This window comes from Ranitomeya imitator, chromosome 3 (genome assembly GCF_032444005.1).
Source record: "Ranitomeya imitator isolate aRanImi1 chromosome 3, aRanImi1.pri, whole genome shotgun sequence".
Taxonomy (NCBI): Eukaryota; Metazoa; Chordata; class Amphibia; order Anura; family Dendrobatidae; genus Ranitomeya; species Ranitomeya imitator.
The window spans coordinates 633,658,289-633,675,524 of record NC_091284.1 but is presented as its reverse complement, the minus strand read 5'-3'; the positions used below and the strand labels follow the sequence as shown (position 1 = coordinate 633,675,524).

Sequence of the window (17,236 nt, the reverse complement as noted above, 5' to 3'; positions counted from 1 at the left end):
ACATTACCTCCTACAACTTTAACCCTTTTAACACTGGCTTCATTACAAGGCCAAGAAAAGAAATATATGATTCACTAAAGAATAAAAGAGAGGAAGCCATGATTGTATATTAGCAGCTCCTGCACGGTGCTTCTAGGTGCGCGAGGAGCTCAATCCACAGCGCCAGCTCCTTTGTGTACGTTCCATACGTCGTAGATAGTGGCATTGTGTGGCAAACATACACCATATCAGTCCAGGGGGTTCTGAGGAATCATCAGTCGCTCACTCCTCCATTATGTGCAGCCAAGAAAAAAAGGAAGAGATTAGCGACAATGAATCCCAACCAATTAGCTCTTACTTTCATTTGTCAAAATCTTGGCCCCTCATTATCTAGATCACAGAAGAATTATTTAATAACTACACTGTGTTCCAAATTATTATGCCAATTATATTTTTCTCGGATTTTCCTAAATGGTCAGTGCAAATGACAGTCAGTCTAATAAAGTCATCACCCGTTAGAGTACACATCGAATTTATTATTGAATATTGAAGAAACCTCCCAATGATAACAGTATAATCTCCAAAATAAATAAAAACTCAAAATGCACTGTTCCAAATTATTAGGCACAGTAGAATTTCTAAACAGTTGATATGTTTTAAAGAACTGAAAATGCTCATTTGTGGAATTTGCAGCATTAGGAGGTCACATTCACTGAACAAAAAAGCTATTTAACTCCAAAACCTCCTAACAGGCCAAGTTACATGTTAACATAGGACCCTTTCTTTGATATCATCTTCACAATTCTTGCATCCAATGAACTTGTGAGTTTTTGGAGAGTTTCTGCTTGTATTTCTTTGCATGAAGTCAGAATAGCCTCCCAGAGTTGCTGTTTTGATGTGAACTGCCTCCCACCCTCATAGATCTTTTGCTTGATGATACTCCAAAGGTTCTTTATAGGGTTGAGGTCAGTGGAAGATGGTGGCCACACCATGAGTTTATCTCCTGCCCATAGCAGCCAATGACTCAGAGGTATTCTTTGCAGGATGAGATTGTGCATTGTCAAGCATGAAGATGATTTTGCTCCTGAAGGCACGTTTCTGCTTTTTATACAATGGAAGAAAGTTGTCAGTCAGAAACTCTATATACTTTGCAGAGGTCATTTTCACACCTTCAGGAACCTTAAAGGGCCCTACCAGCTGTTTGCCCATGATCCCGGCCCAAAATCATGACTCCTCCACCTCCTTGCTGACGTCGCAGCCTTGTTGGGACATTGTGGCCTCCACCAACCATCCACCAGGGAACTAGTCTGATTGCCGTATGTGGAGTCGGGAAGGAATTTTTTTCCCCAATGTGGAGCTTACTTTTTGCCACATGGGTTTTTTTTGCCTTCCTCTGGATCAACATGTTAGGGCATGTTATGTTAGGCTATGGGTTGAACTAGATGGACTTATAGTCTTCCTTCAACCTTAATAACTATGTAACTATGTAACTACTCCACCCATCTGGACCATCCAGGGTTGCTCAACACTCATTAGTAAACAAGACTGTTTGAAAATTAGTCGCCATGTATGTCTGGGCCCACTGCAACCGTGTCGGCTTGTGAACACTGTTCAGGGGTGGCTGAATAGTAGGTTTATGAACCAAAGCAGGCCTTTGAAGGATCCTACACCTTGAGATTCGAGGGACTTCAGAGGCACCAGCAGCTTCAAATATCTGTTTGCTGGTTTGTAATGGCTTTTTAGCAACTGGTCTCTTAATCTGATGAACTTGCCTGGCAGAAACCTTCCTCATTCTGCCTTTATCAGCACAAACATGTCTGTGCTCAGATTCAGCCACAAATCTCTTAACAGTACGATGATCACGCTTAAGTTTTCGGGAAATATCTCATGTTTTCATCCCTTGACCAAGGCATTGCACTAGTTGATGCTTTTCAGCAGCAGAAAGATCCTTTTTCTTTCCCATGTTACTTAAAAACTGTGGCCTGCTTAATAATGTGGATCATAATTTTTAAGTAGTTTTCCTTTAATTAGAATCACCTGGAAAACTAATTATCACATGTGTTTAAGATTGATTTCAGTGAACCATTGAGCCCTTACACACAATAACATCCACGAGTTTTTTTGAAAAACAAAAAAATTAAATCTTTATGAAACAAATCCAATTTGCATAATAATTTGGAACACAGTGTAGTTGCGGCTGTTAAAGTGACAGTCTCCCATAGGAAAAAAATAAATAATTGTTTTCTATAATTGCTTTCCAAATTAAAACACAAATCAACAATGCTGGATGTGACTACAGTCTGGCATTTACAAATCTCCAGGCAGAAAAAAAAAAAACAACTATAAAAATCTGAATCTTATCAATTCTGCTCATCTGCCAGCAGGGAATACCTGGTCCTTCTCACCGCACCGATGCCGACATTCAGGTCACACTGTTGTATCATCACCGAGACACGCCAAAATTCAGGTCAAACAGTAGTATCCTCGCCGCGCCGACGTTCAGGTCACACTGCAGTATCATCACCGAGCTGCGCCAACGTTCAGGTCACACTGTAGTATCATCACCGAGCCGTGCCAACGTTCAGGTCACACTGTATCATCATCGCCGACGTTCAGGTCACACAGTAGTATCATCACCGAGCCGTGCCAACGTTCAAGTCACACTGTAGTATCATCGCCGACGTTCAGGTCACACAGTAGTATCATCGCCGAGCCGCACCGACGTTCAGGTCACACTGTAGTATCATCACCGAGCCGCGCCGACGTTCAGGTCACACAGTAGTATCACCGAGCTGTGCCGACATTCAGGTCACATTGTAGTATCATCGCCGACGTTCAGGTCACACTGTAGTATCATCACCAAGCCGCGCCGACGTTCAGGTCACACTGTAGTATCATCACCGAGCCGTGCCGACGTTCTGGTCACACTGTAGTATCATCACCGAGCCGCGCTGACGTTCAGGTCACTGTAGTATCATCACCGAGCAGCGCCGACGTTAGGGCCACACTGTAGTATCATCACCGAGCCGCACCGACGTTCAGGTCACACTGTAGTATCACCGAGCCGCGCCGGTGTTCAGGTCACACTGTAGTATTATCACCGAGCCGCACCAATGCCGACGTTCAGGTCACACTGTAGTATCATCACCGAGTCGCGCCGATGTTCAGGTCACACTGTAGTATCACCGAACCGCACTGATGCCGACGTTCAGGTCACACTGTAGTATCATCACCGAGCCGACGTTCAGGTCACACTGTAGTATCATCACTGAGCCACGCTGACGTTCAGGTCACACTGTAGTATCATCACTGAGCCACGCTGACGTTCAGGTCACACTGTAGTATCATCACCGAGCAGCGCCGACGTTAGGGTCACACTGTAGTATTACCGAACCACGCCGACGTTCAGGTCACACTGTAGTATCATCACCGAGCTGCATTGATGCCGACGCTCAGGTCACACTGTAGTATCATCACCGAGCCGCGTCAATGTTCAGGTCACACTGTAGTATCACCGAGCCGCACCGATCCCGACGTTCAGGTCACACTGTAGTATCATCACCGAGCCGCACCAGTGCTGACGTTCAGGTCACACTGTAGTATCACCGAGCCACGACAACGTTCAGGTCACACTGTAGTATCATCGAGCTGTGACAACATTCAGGTCACACTGTAGTATCATCACCGAGCCACGCCGACGTTCAAGTCACACTGTAGTATCATCACCGAGCCACGCCAACGTTCAGGTCACACTGTAGTATCATCACCGAGCCGCGCCGATGCTAACGTTCAGGTCACACTGTAGTAACCGCTAATTCTATTTCCTGTTACTTGTGATTCATATCTCTACACATCCATGAACCCTACACTACACTTTACACTAATTATTATTTTCCATCACCAAATCACTGCCTAATGTAGAACAGACATGTGCAACTACGTTTTCAATGATAGGATTCCTATCGCCCCCCTCCACCAATGAGAATTCTAGATTCTGCAATGTCCAGCACACTAGTGTCACTTATATTATTAGGTCAGGTATAAAGACAGGCACAATTGCATTTTTTTTTCATTTTCTCTTCAGGTTTTTCTTGCCCCTTAAAGGGACACTGTCACCTGAATTTGGAGGGAACAATCTTCAGCCATGGAGGCGGGGTTTTTGATTCACCCTTTCCTTACCCGTTGGCTGCATGCTGGCTGCAATATTGGATTGAAGTTCATTCTCTGTCCTCCATAGTACACGCCTGCGCAAGGCAAGATTTCCTTGCGCAGGCGTGTACTACGGAGGACAGAGAATGAACTTCAATCCAATATTGCAGCCAGCATGCAGCCAGCGGGTAAGGAAAGGGTGAATCAAACACCCCAAAACCCCGCCTCCATGGCTGAAGATTGTTCCCTCCAAATTCAGGTGACAGTGTCCCTTTAAAGCCCCAAGTTCTCCTTACATGTCTTTCATGCACCAGAAGGCTTGGCTCAGCCGATCGTTGTTGTGTTCTCTGAAAAGCTGCTGCCACGTTCCTCTGGCAGCAAGTTTTCTTGGCAAAGAACTTAAAAAAATAAAACAATTTAAAAAAAAAAAAAAAAATCAACCTTTGGAATTCCGGAATTCTAACCTGCTGATCCTTTTCTTCCCTGACACTATCTGTTGAAAGTCAAGAGATACCTCCATACACATTAGACTGTTGGCCGATATCGGTGGGTTCAACAAACTTTTGTTTAAAGAGAATCTTGTCAGCAGATTTTGCTATGCAATCTGAGAGCAGCATGATGTAGAGACAGAGACCCTGATTCCAGCGATATCACTTATTGGGCTGTTTGGTGCAGTTTTGATAGAAAATGTAGCAGTGCTTTGAATGCAGAGCTGGGTATAACCCAGCCATAGCACTGATTGGCAGCTTCCTGTGTACACTGTGCTTTGCCAGCAAGCTGCCAATGAGTCAAAAGGGCGGGGTTACACAGGTTAGCTGGTCTGGTTTGCATGTAAGATTTAGGCAGTAATCTGTTGATTAAACACTGATTGTATTGAAACTGCACCACACAGCCTAATAACTAACAGATCGCAGGAATCGGGCTCTGTGCCCGCACATTATGCTGCTTTCAGATTTCATAGCAAAAACCTGCTTTATTGTGTGTGGTGGCCTTTAAGGCGCTCTAACTTTGTCCCATCTTATGGTTATTTTTGTACTATTTATAAAATGAATTAAACTGGGGAAAAAACTGCAGGAACTAGAAAAACGTTATGGACCCAATTCATCAAGACCAGCATTGTTCACACTGGTCTAGATGAGCAGACATGCTGGAGTCAGATGCTCTGGATTCATAAAGAAGCTGATGCCTCTTCATGAATCAGGACGGTCTGGGGAATGACGTCCACCTGTGTGCGCTTTGCCATAAATCCTACTCCAATCCCTGCTGGAGTAAAATCTGTGGCAATATGAACGCCTTCACTTATCCGGAATATAAAGAGCAGCTGGCGCCAAGCCTGTCCCACCCCAGCCCTGCCAATACTGGTGGAGGTGGGGACAAATGGCATGAGAACACCAAAAACTAAATCATTTTACTACGCCAAAATGATGCGACTTATCAAGGTTTTTCAAGCAGAATACTGGAATAAATGATTTAATGAATCCAAATCAATGTCTTGATAAAAGTTAAAATGCCTAAGTTTGCCATATATTCCGTAGAAAAGATTGTGCTCTCCTGAGTATATGTTACCATGTCTGGGGCTAGAACGTTCCCTGACACACACCTACAGCACAGCTGCTTCAATAACATTTTACAAAGCCGGATACAGAGAATTTTCTTGGCAAAATTTGATGGCTTCAGGTGATCTCAGCAGATCGCGCATGTCATTATAATTTACACTGCTTGAGCAGATGTCATAACATAAGGGAAGAGAGTAAAACAACTCCAACGACAAACATGAAGATGTTTGTTACAAAATGGTACATAAGAAAACTTTTCTATTATTTCCATTTATCATTAGCGGAAAAATTCCTTCTATCTTCGCACACAAAAATGTATTGTAACTATGATGGGTCATATTCCTCAGAAGCTTATGTGGTGCAGATACAGTGGGGAAAATAAGGATAAATAAGGATTTGATACACTGACGATTTTGCAAGTTTTCCCACCTACAAAGAATGGGGAGATCTGTAATTTTTATCGAAGGTACACTTCAACTAGGAGAGACTGAATTTAAAGGTAAAAAACAGAAAATCACATTGTATGATCATTACATAAATTGCATTTGACTGCAGGAAATAAGTATTCGATCACCTACCTACCAGCAAATTCTGTCTCACAAAGCTGTTAGTTTTTCTTGAACAAGCCCTCCTACTCTGTACTCAGTACCTGTATTAATTGCACCTGTATAAAAAACTGAATCACACTTCAACCTCTCCACCATGGCCAAGACCAAAGAGCTGCTTAAGGACACCAGGGACAAAATTGTAGACTTACACAAGGCTGGGATGGGCTATGGGACAACAGGCAAGCAGGTTGGTGAAAAGGCAACAACTGTTGGCACAATTATTAGAAAATGGAAGTAACAATAGATGAGTGTCAATCTTTCTCGATCTGGAGCTCCATGCAAGATCTCGCCTTGTGGGGTAAGGATAATTCTGAGAAAGGTCAGGGATCATCCCAGAACTACACGGGAGGACCTGGTCAATGACCTGAAGAGAGATGGCACCACAGTCTCAAACATTACCATTAGTAACACACTATGATGTCATGGATTACAATCCTGGAGGGCACCCAAGGTCATCCTGCTCACACCAGCACATGTAAAATTCGCTAATGACCATAGATAATCCAAACGAGGCATGGAAGAAGGTCACATGGTCAGATGAGACCTTCATAGTACTTTTTGGCATCAACTCCACTCTCCATGTCTGGAGGAAGAAAACAGATGAGAACAACCCCAAGAACACCATTCCAAAAGTGAATCATGGTGGGGGAAACATCATACTTTGTGGGGACTTTTCTGCACTGCATTGAAGGAAGGATGGATGGGGACATGTATCGCGAGATTTTGGCCAACAACCTCCTTCCCTCAGTAAGAGCATTGAAGATGGGTTGTGGATGGGTCTTATGGCAAGACAATGACCTGAAACACACAGCCAGGGCAACTAAGGAGTTGCTCTGTAAGAAGCATTTCAAGGTCCTGGAGTGGCCTAGCCAGTCTCCAGACCTGAACCCAAAGAAAATCTTTGGATGGAGCTGAAACTCAGTGTTGCCCAACAACATCCCCAAACCTGAAAGATCTGGAGAAGATCTGCATGGAGGAGTGGGCCAAAATCCCTGCTGCAGTGTGTACAAGCTTGGTCAAGAACTACAGGAAATGTCTGTAATTGCAAACAAGGTTTCTGTACCAAATATTAAGTTCTGTTTCTCTATGGTATCAAATATGTATTTCATGCAATAAGATGCAAATTATGTAAAAATCATACTATGATTTTCTGGATTTTATTTTTAGATTCTGTCTCACAGGTGAAGTGCACCTACAATAAAAATTACAGACCTCTCCATTCTTTGTAGGTGGGAAAACTTGTAAAACCAGCAGTGATTCCCGACTGTATGTCTACAGTTTTTTTTCTTTTGTATTCCAAAATAAAAGCCATGGTGAAACTCTGGGGCAATAACGCAGCAGATTGGGTATTCTTCACACTTAAAATTCTGCAGCATTCTTCAAATTTACAATCCAAATTATTTACGTTGAAAGAGAATGGGTTTGGTAACATTGATCCCTTCTTTGACCTAATGTAGCCTGCAGGACACTATTGATGCCTGCGGCTGGCTTTGCAGGCAGGGCCATGCTTTCTCACAACCTAGTCCTACGGTGGGCATCAGGACATTAGTGACAGAAGTGCTTTCCCAAGGTGCAAACTTCAGAACATCTAATGTGTTTAGTGGCTTTACAGGCAGAGTCTCTGGTATTCCATGTCATGCAGCTTCAGCCGACCTTCTCTGAGGGGTGTCAATGTTTTGGTCCGGCGCCTCCAGTCTTCTTACGATCATCCCCTCCATTTAGCTTTGCGTGGATAAGGCGTCCTACGTCATCCACACAGTCTCCCCGGCACCACGCTCCTGCGCATGTGTACATCTGACTAAAGTACTGCAGAGCGCATGCGCCGGGGAGCTTTCACCATTCCTGCAGCACTTTGCTCTGTCTTAAACAGGGCTGAGAAGTCCGCCTGCACAGGAGCGCGGTGCCGGAGAGACTGTGTGGATGAGATAGGGATGTGTCATCCACACAAAGGAAGGAGGAGGACGGCATCGGGCCAAGAAGTGTACTGAGTAAGGAAGACATCGTGGCAACCTAGAGTCCATCCACTAGCTCAGAGACAACTGAACAATACAGACGGATCTGGAGAAATTGTGAAAAATGTACAATATAAGTCAAATAATGTTCAGCAATAGTGTTTTAGCTTATGTACACATACCTTCCAGCTTAATCTGAAGTTACCTGAAATAACAGCTATGCTTTCAGCACCGCTTCTTCACTAGTAAACTCACAAACAGAATAGCCCGTAGCTTTAAAGGGAATCTGTCACTAGTTTTTTGCCATGTAATCTGAAAGTAGAATAATGTACAGACAGAGACCCTGATTCCAGAGAGGTGTCACTCACTAGGCTGCTTACTGTAGTTTTAATAAAATCAGTGTTTTATTCAGAAGCAGATTATAACTAGAGAACTAATAAATATGCTGCAAGGTAGCCCACCGTATTCAAGAGCTCTGTATAACCTCCCCCCACCACTGATTAGCAGCGACGTACACTGTGCATAGGCAGAAAACTGCCAATCAGTGGTGTGGCGGTATAAAGAGCTCAGCATTCAGAGAACTGCTGGATGCACTGCAGACAAAGGGATTTTATTATAAAAAATATCTAACAAGCAGCACAGTAAGTGACATCACTGAAATCAGGGGGTCTGTCCTTATATCATGCTGCTCTCAGTTGGGAGAGCAAAAATCTGTTGACAGATTCCCTTTAAGTACTTTTGGGAATAAAAAAGGCTAGAGAACCAAAACCTTAAACTGTACAGAAAGGGAAAAATGGGACAAAAAGGAGCGGTGAGTAATACAAATCCAGGCGGTCCTGGTTACCAGCTACATGGCTATTGTAGGTTTGTTCATTGGAAGTTGTCACTAATACACCTCTCTGCTGCCGGCCAGCCGTGACCAGGTCCTCTTCTTTCTGGGGTCGTGTGCAGCATCTGGGGCCTCTCCACTGTAGGCCAGGACTTTGGGGCATGTCCGGACTCCGAGGTCACTCGTGTGATAAGGCCACAATGCTGACGCCACAGCCTTATGTTGTGCAGGGAGCTCCGGCTAAGAGATGGTGGAAGCTGCAGAGGAGCAGACCACGGGTGGTCCACAGAGGTCAGCTATGAAGCATTAGGGGTTTTGCATGGTTTTGACCAGGAGTCACAGGTAAATCGGAAGGTCATCAGTCGGGGAGTGCCGGCATACCAAATACAGCTGTAGTGATGCAGAAAAATCACAAGAAAAACGGGGGTTTGGCCACTGAGTCCTTTTTTTTAACGTTCTACGCCTATCTTGATATATAATTTTGCCTGGATGGATTAACCCTTTAAATGTGCAGCCAATAGAAAAGATAATTGTCCTGTAAAACATCTTTTCAATGCTAACAGTTAAACTTTAATATTTCATTATTTCCGCCATTCAGACTTAATTATTAGCTCCAGAGCAGCGCATTTATTCATGCAAATGTTACCGCCAGCCGGTAAATGGAACGGCGCTGACTCCACGTATACACGTAAGAATTAGGGGTGCTCCCGAATACCAGACGCCTTGTGTTAGGGGGCGAGGAGGACTCATTTCACATTCTGCGTATTGAACGCTTTATGCTCGTCGCACTCTCTTAATTGCAGCAACATCTGCAGTATATTTAGAATCCCGACAATTGGATGAAAATCCCTCAAGTGGTTTCATGCTGCAACTTACATAAAAAAAGAAAGTAATTTATTTGGAGAACAAACTGCTGAGCTCTTTTCCCCAAGGAAGATAGGAGTTGGCTAGCTATGGCAGCGGCACTGTGCGCTATGACACGTCGAGGAGGCCAGTGTGCTGCCAGCGATATCAATAGAGATGTGTGCGAGCAGGAATGGAAGGAAGAATAGGACCAGCACATTAGACAGGGACTTCATAATCGCCAGCCACACAGATTAATATGCATTCATTCACACTACTGGAATACAGAATAATGCCAGCGAGCCAAGCACAGAGCACACAGCACTGCAGCCATTGTGCCGCCTTTATTTCTAGTGACAGCCCTCTGGAAAGCTCATCATGGAGTCAAGTGAAAGACAACAATACAAGAGTCCTCTATTAGATTCATGCAATGAGTGGGATTCATCTTCACCTAGACAACAAATTGAAAAAACTATTTTTTTTCCTAACAACTTTGGGAAAATTGAAGCACTTAATGACCATAAAAGGACAAAAATTTAAAAAAATTGCATTGCACCAAACCAAAAGGTAAAAAAAAAAACTAATTTTGGGCAAAAATGCTTTTTCCACTTTTTCTGGCGCATAGGACACTTTTCCATAAAAGTAGGAAGGTCTTAGAAGGGGCGGCTATTCCACGTCCTGATCTAATATGGAAAGCCGCCCAATTCCACCATCCTGATCATCTTGTAGAAGGTCAATGGAGCTATTACTGTTATTGGGCAGACCAGCCGGAAAAAAAAAAAATAAAAGTCAGCCAACTGGGAGGAGCTTTTTCTCACCAGCACTGGACACAATAGGTCAATGTTAAGAGAACAGATGAAAAGACCACTAGGGGCGCCACAACACATGCAACCGTAATCTAGACAAAGGAGCATTTTAGAAAAATTGGCAACTCACTCATTGTAATCCATATCCAGATTAAAGGCAGTGTTTAAAGAGAACCTGTCACTTAACCCCTTAGTGACAGGGCCAAATTTTTTAAAATCTGAACAGTGTCCATTTATGTAGTAAAAACTCTGGAACACCAACAAATCCCAGTGATTGTGAGACACTTTTTTCGTGGCACATTATAATTTATGATAATGGTAAATTTAGGTTAATATGCTTTGAGTTTATTTGTAAAAATATCAGAAATTTGACAAAAATGTAAAAAAAAAAAAAAAAAAAAAATTGTAATTTCCAAACTTTGAATGATTATCCCTTTAAGCCAGATAGTCTGGATGTCTGCTTTACATCAGCACCATTAGTAAAATATTATTTTATTTTATTAGCATTTTAGGAGGTTTAAAAATGTAGCTGTAATTTTTCTTTTTTTTTTCAAGGAAATTTACAAATTATTTTTTTTAGGGACCTATCCAGGTTTAAGTCACTTTAGGGGTCCTATATATTGGAAAACCTCAAAGTGATACCATTTTAAAAAAACAGCACCTCTGACATACTGAAAACGGCTGTCAGGTAGTTTATTAACCCTTCAGGTGCTTTTCAGGAATACAAAGTGGCATGAAAGAAATGAAAAAGTGTATATTTACCACTGAAATGTCGCTATCTTCTGAACTGGCCGCTGTAGCCGGCAGACTCTAAGGTCACTATTTGGCCGTGAGTTGCCATGGCAAATATCAGAACCACACAATCATGATCTCAGGGTGCCGATGGGGATAAAGAGGGAGAAGCCATATTGTGTTAACCATTTCTATGATATAGTCACTAGTGACAGAAGCATCTAAGGGGTTAAACAGATATGGATTTTACTAACACGGATCGTGGCTGATGCAGCAAGTTGTCAGCTATAGTGTACAGCCGACATCTGCTGGATTGTCACCTGTGTGGGGAGGCTAATCTCATATCTCAGGTTAGTAAAAAGACATTGGCAGTCATTAAGGGGTGAAGTCATGTTGCGTAAACCGAGGGCCGCATGAATCAGAGCCTCGTTACAGGTCAGGCAAGCAATGAACGTGTATGAGGCTTTCATGCTGAGGCTTTCCTGGGACAGTTCTTCTCTTCGTACCATACAAGACAGTATGTGAAGCAATGAATCCACAAGGTAGCGGGGCCATTCCGCCTTTCCCTGTTTCTGAGGATCTAATTGATGTTACATTTGTGTCCCGTGTCCCACCCGACCCTCCAGGAAGCCACACTTCATGGCCTGCCCTCATTACAGCCGCTCCGCTCTTCCTGTATGTGTGCCAGCGTTTCCGATTAGACTTTCACAGTGCACTTACCACATTGGAAGCGGTGCTGATATACTGCAGGACCATCTCTCTCTTGGTTGCAAAGTCTTTCTCACGCAGTGGTGCTTTTCGATCTTCATTCAAATTCATATCTTCCTGAAGCATAAAAGATAAAAAAAGGAGGTGAAATATGGGATAAAAGATACAGAGCTCTGTGTTACTGTGAGAATAGCTTCACCAGATCAGATGATGGCTATCCCAGGGATGGGAAACCGGTCGCCCCATTAATACGTGACCGATAGACAATTATTAAATGCAAATTACATCAATTACAAAGGCTCCGATTCATCAAGACAAGTGCTTTGTAGACCATTATTGGTGAGCAGTGCACTGGCAAAATTCGTTAAGAAGCCATTTCCCGATTTTGGTGCACTTCTTGGCTGCCGGGCACTGCCACAAAAAAATTTACTCCACTTTTGTATCATAATTACAATGAATTTGTCAGCCACTATACCCTCCCCACTTTGCCATTTGCGGGGTTCATAGAGTCTGGCAAAAGTTGCTCCATTTTTGCACAACTCGGAATTTCACAACACATTTGCGAAAATTCAAACTTCTTAGTTCATCTTTACGAATGGGACCAAGAGGTCTTGTAGGGCTCACACCCACTGCTACTACCTGACCTACATACTGAAAAACTGGGGACATGTAGAGAGACCACACAGCCCCCCGAGGAAGCATTTGAATACGCGAAACGCGCGTCGGGGCTTCCAGCAGGACACTTCATTTCTGGGCATCTATACGACATGGGTAAGCACTGGGACGGTTTTCGTTTGGGAACATCAGTGATGTAATTACTTGTTGGATGGCATTAATATGCGTTTTTTACCGTAGAGGCACAGCCCATAGCATCACGTTTGGTCTTCTATTATTTTTATACCTGGTATTTATACTGAGAACGCATATGTTGCTGTTGCACTCCGCTCCTTTATGAATAGGTACTGTTCCTCTGTTATATTTAGGGCTGCGGTGGTGTAGCCACGCTTTCCTGTTCATTATAAGTCCCGGTGTATGCACACAGGTGCGGGCTATTTACCCTGTGCATGTTGCACTTGTCACTTTATATGGCACTGTTTTTGTGCCTATGTGTTTGTATATATGCCCATTGGAATGTTCTGCTTGTCTATCATCACCATACTCTCATATTTATATGTTTTGTCCTATATTTTGTCTATTAATAAAGTTTATATATCTTTTATGATTATTTTGTGTATTACATTTATTTTTTGGGGGCATTTTCGCTCCCTGGTCTTTGTAGGTTTACATTATTGTTAGGGAGTTTTCTCCCGCTCTATTCCCGGTGGTATGCCATGGGCATGCTGTATAGGAGGGATATTTTTACCTCTAGTCACGTCCGCAGTGTCAGTTTTTGTTTGTATATTACCTGACCTACATACTAGCAGTATTCTTTGACAAGCACCTCCTTTACAATTTGTTTTATTATTATTATTAGGAGACCCTTGTAGATGGCAAATAGAAATAAACTTTTACTAATACTATACTGCCAATAGGCAAACTACCCATATTTCCACCCCATCAAGCTGCTTATTTTATATACTATACACAGAATATACAAAAAAAAAATCAAGGTTTACAAAGTTCCAGAAACAAACAATTTAAGCTGAAACCTACTGGTTATATATAAATTTAATAGACCTTTATAAGATACTGTAGGTAGAATTTCCATAAAGGATTGATATCTTGCTGTAATTGTTAATACAGAATGGGACCATGACTAAATATATGAAAGGGTCATACGCTCTCTGAAATGTTTCACCAGGCTTCATCAGGGGTTATGGGACAATAGCATCAGGGACAAGAAATTTCAGGTTTATCAAGTATGTCTGATAAAAAGGGAATGACCATCCAAAGGGACCAATCCGAATCCTGACTCAGTCTCACACATCTCAAGTCAGATGCTTGGCCCATACTGTGACCATACAGTAAAGGCGATGCCCCTATAAGCGGAGCATATTCGCAGCACTGCAGTAGGCAACTGTGAGCATAAGTATCACTCATTGTCAACAGTGCATGCGCATCTTCTAGGAGGACACAAGTAGGGGAGGACTGCTCCCTATGGAAGCAATACAGTCCTGAGGAGAATCTGTGGACAGATTGTCTGAGTACATAAAGAATAAATATGCCCACAATGCATGCAATCCACACTGGACTATTGGTCAAGGACCAATATGGGGAGATGAGGCGCGGTTCTGCTCTCCTTTAGGCGACAAACACAGTTGGTGTCATGCATGAAGACAGTTACCATGCAAGACGCCAGAAACGGTGTTATGTCAAAAAAGGGACAAGTGTCTACTATCAGCCTCAGTAATTGCCAAAAGTGCTACAACTTCAGAATCCTTATATTTATATTGTGGAAAACAAGCTGTGAGATGGCCAAGTATTGTCACTTGTTAGACTCTTGAATGCTCCGGTACCTAATGCCTATATCTCCTGAGGCGAAGAATCTGTGCCCAAGATCCCTGTGTCTGCCGCCCACTGAGATAAATATTCCAGATGTAGCAAATCTGCCAGGTGTAACATGTATCGCTTCAGGGGCTGGCACTATCCCAATGGCTCCATAACAAGTGGTAACGTCTGCTGGTGTTCTCGGTTATCACCCGTAAGTACAATTCATTCTTCCCTTACCGTCAATATGTCATTACACATTATTTTATAGACAAAGCCTTAATAACTATTATGCAAGCTACAAAGTGACACTTCCCTAAATATTACATCCAAGTGCTCCTGTCGGAATATTTTCCATTATCCATGCTCCCCATCTCCTACAAAGGGGAAGTCAGGAAGACGAATGTAAGAAAGGCACGCCGCCAATTCTGAGGAATGGTCCTTTAAAGGAGCGGGGAAAGGCGACCATCACTGCCATGTCTCTGATAACACTAATCTCCTACTTGACAGACAGCTACTTATAGGGTTGGTACAATGACTGTCACCCAATCTTACATCAAACATGGGGGGAGCAGGGGCGCCATGCCAGGTGGTACAACTACTGAGGCAGATAATGTGCCTGTGCCCATATGATGGGCCATGTGTATAATGCTTGTACCTGGCCGACCCCCATTCCCCATGTCAGATGGACCACAAGAGATAACTGCTGTACAGACACTTTAAGATGTTCATAAATGTGGATACAAAGTTCACTCTCATCCATAACCCCTCAGTACAATGACAATTGTTTCTTTTTCAACTCTACCGTGTGTCACTTACTGTTTCATGCCCCAGAGATTTGCAGACATTTTTCGTGACTCATTATATTTTATGTAACTGGTATAATTAGGTTGATAGGTTTTGCTTCTATTTATAAAAATATCAGACTTCTGGGAAAATTAAAAATTGAATGATTATGGCTTTACTCCAGACGGTCACACCACACAAAATAGTCACTCAGTAACATTTACCTTGTGTCCGCCTTACATCAGCGCCATCTGTAAAATGTCCTTTTACTCTGTTAGGATGCTAGAAGGTTTAAAAATTTAGCAGCAATTTTCTTTTTTTTTCAATAAAATCAATGCTAAGGCTCAGTGTCGGCGGTGCGGAGTGCATAGTTGGTTTCCCTGCGGCCATCTTCCTGAAGCCGTGGGTCGCCGAAGGCGGTGCGTATGCTGATTGCGATCTCGACTGACCTCTCGCGCTCCATTTTCCTGAGGCTGTGGGGGCATGAGATCTCGGCGGCCCTCGGCTTCAGGAAAATGGCCGCCGAAGGCGGTGCGTGCGCAGATTGAGATCCTGGCAGCCATTTTCCTGAAGCCGAAGTCTGCCAAGATCTCAATCTGCACACGCGGGGCCTGGAAGATGGCTACCGAGAAACCGGTGATGCACTCGGCTCTGCCTGCCTTGGACACCAGGCCACAGCGTTGCCACATTTCTGCCGCCGGAATCCTGAAGAAAGGATTCTGCCTCACCGCCAACACTGGACCCACAGCATCGCACAGCTGGGATACCCCGGACTGCAGCATTGCCCCACTTCTGCCGCCGCCGGCTTCCCGAGTAAGGAACCATGCCTCTTGTGACCCTGCTCTACCACCGCTGGCCTTCAGGTAAGATACCTTAAATTCAAACAATGAGACGGACCTCCATCTTATAAAACTCTTTTTTTCTGCTATATTCCACCCTAAAATTTGGGGCACGTCTTATAGTCCAAAAAATACGGTAAGTGGAATGACAAATTAAAAATGTTATGTTTACCACTAAAATGTTGCTAACATAACAGGTCACAACAGCTGGCAGACCCTAGGTCCATTACTTGGCCTGCAATTGCCATGGCAAAGATCAGGACCCCGCAATCATGATCTCAATCTGCCAATAGGATTAAACCGGAAGCCCCCAAGCTTTTTTTTAACCAGCTAGATGCCGTTGTCACTACTGACAGCACCATCTAAGAATTAAACGGCCATAGTCATCACCAACATTGATCATGGCTGATGTAACAGGCGTCAGCTACAGTGTACAGTGGACGGCTGCTGCATTTTCTCTGGGCGGGGGATGCCATGCTCTTATATCTCAGGTCAGTCAGCAGATGTGTTGGTGGTCACTAAGGGGTTAAGCCTTGTGTTAATTATTACTGCACATACAGCTCTTTAGGAAAGTAAGAAAATGTGTTGTGTACCACTGCTGTGACCAAATCCAATTAATTGGTGTATATAAACCAGGTAAATTGCTCAGCTAGACAGCTATGTACTCAGAGGAGTCTGACTAGAAATACCCACTCTGATAACACACTGCTTCCAAAATGTCATCTGTACAGGAGAGAGGTTAAATTGTATTTGAAGGGTGGATTTTACTTTAATCTGCATCCACTCGCACAGAAAAAGAACTGAAATTCAAGACAGAAAGCGGATTTTGGAAAAAGGTCAACATATACGTGCACATTTTGTGTTCTGGTTCTTTATCCACCGACATTGGAGTCACGGAATGTTTTTCAATATCAAAACAAGACCGGCTCATTTACTAAGGTAGCTAAAATCAATACTTAATCCAAATGTATATCGTACCCCTAGAGAAATGATTGCACTCACAATTTGTATAGACATTGTGG

The 17,236-nt window shown here is 43.3% G+C and overlaps 1 protein-coding gene across 2 annotated transcripts in view; it reads right to left on the bottom strand.

Moving 5' to 3' along the window:
* The window catches only part of DIAPH3 (diaphanous related formin 3), a 789,152-nt gene that overhangs the window by 610,740 nt on the left and 161,176 nt on the right, over nt 1-17,236 (bottom strand). For both annotated transcript variants that reach the window (XM_069758173.1, XM_069758174.1), the window contains exon 4: nt 12,175-12,279. In XM_069758173.1, the coding sequence (XP_069614274.1) occupies nt 12,175-12,279 (105 nt within the window). The remainder of the gene's footprint in view (nt 1-12,174; nt 12,280-17,236) is intronic.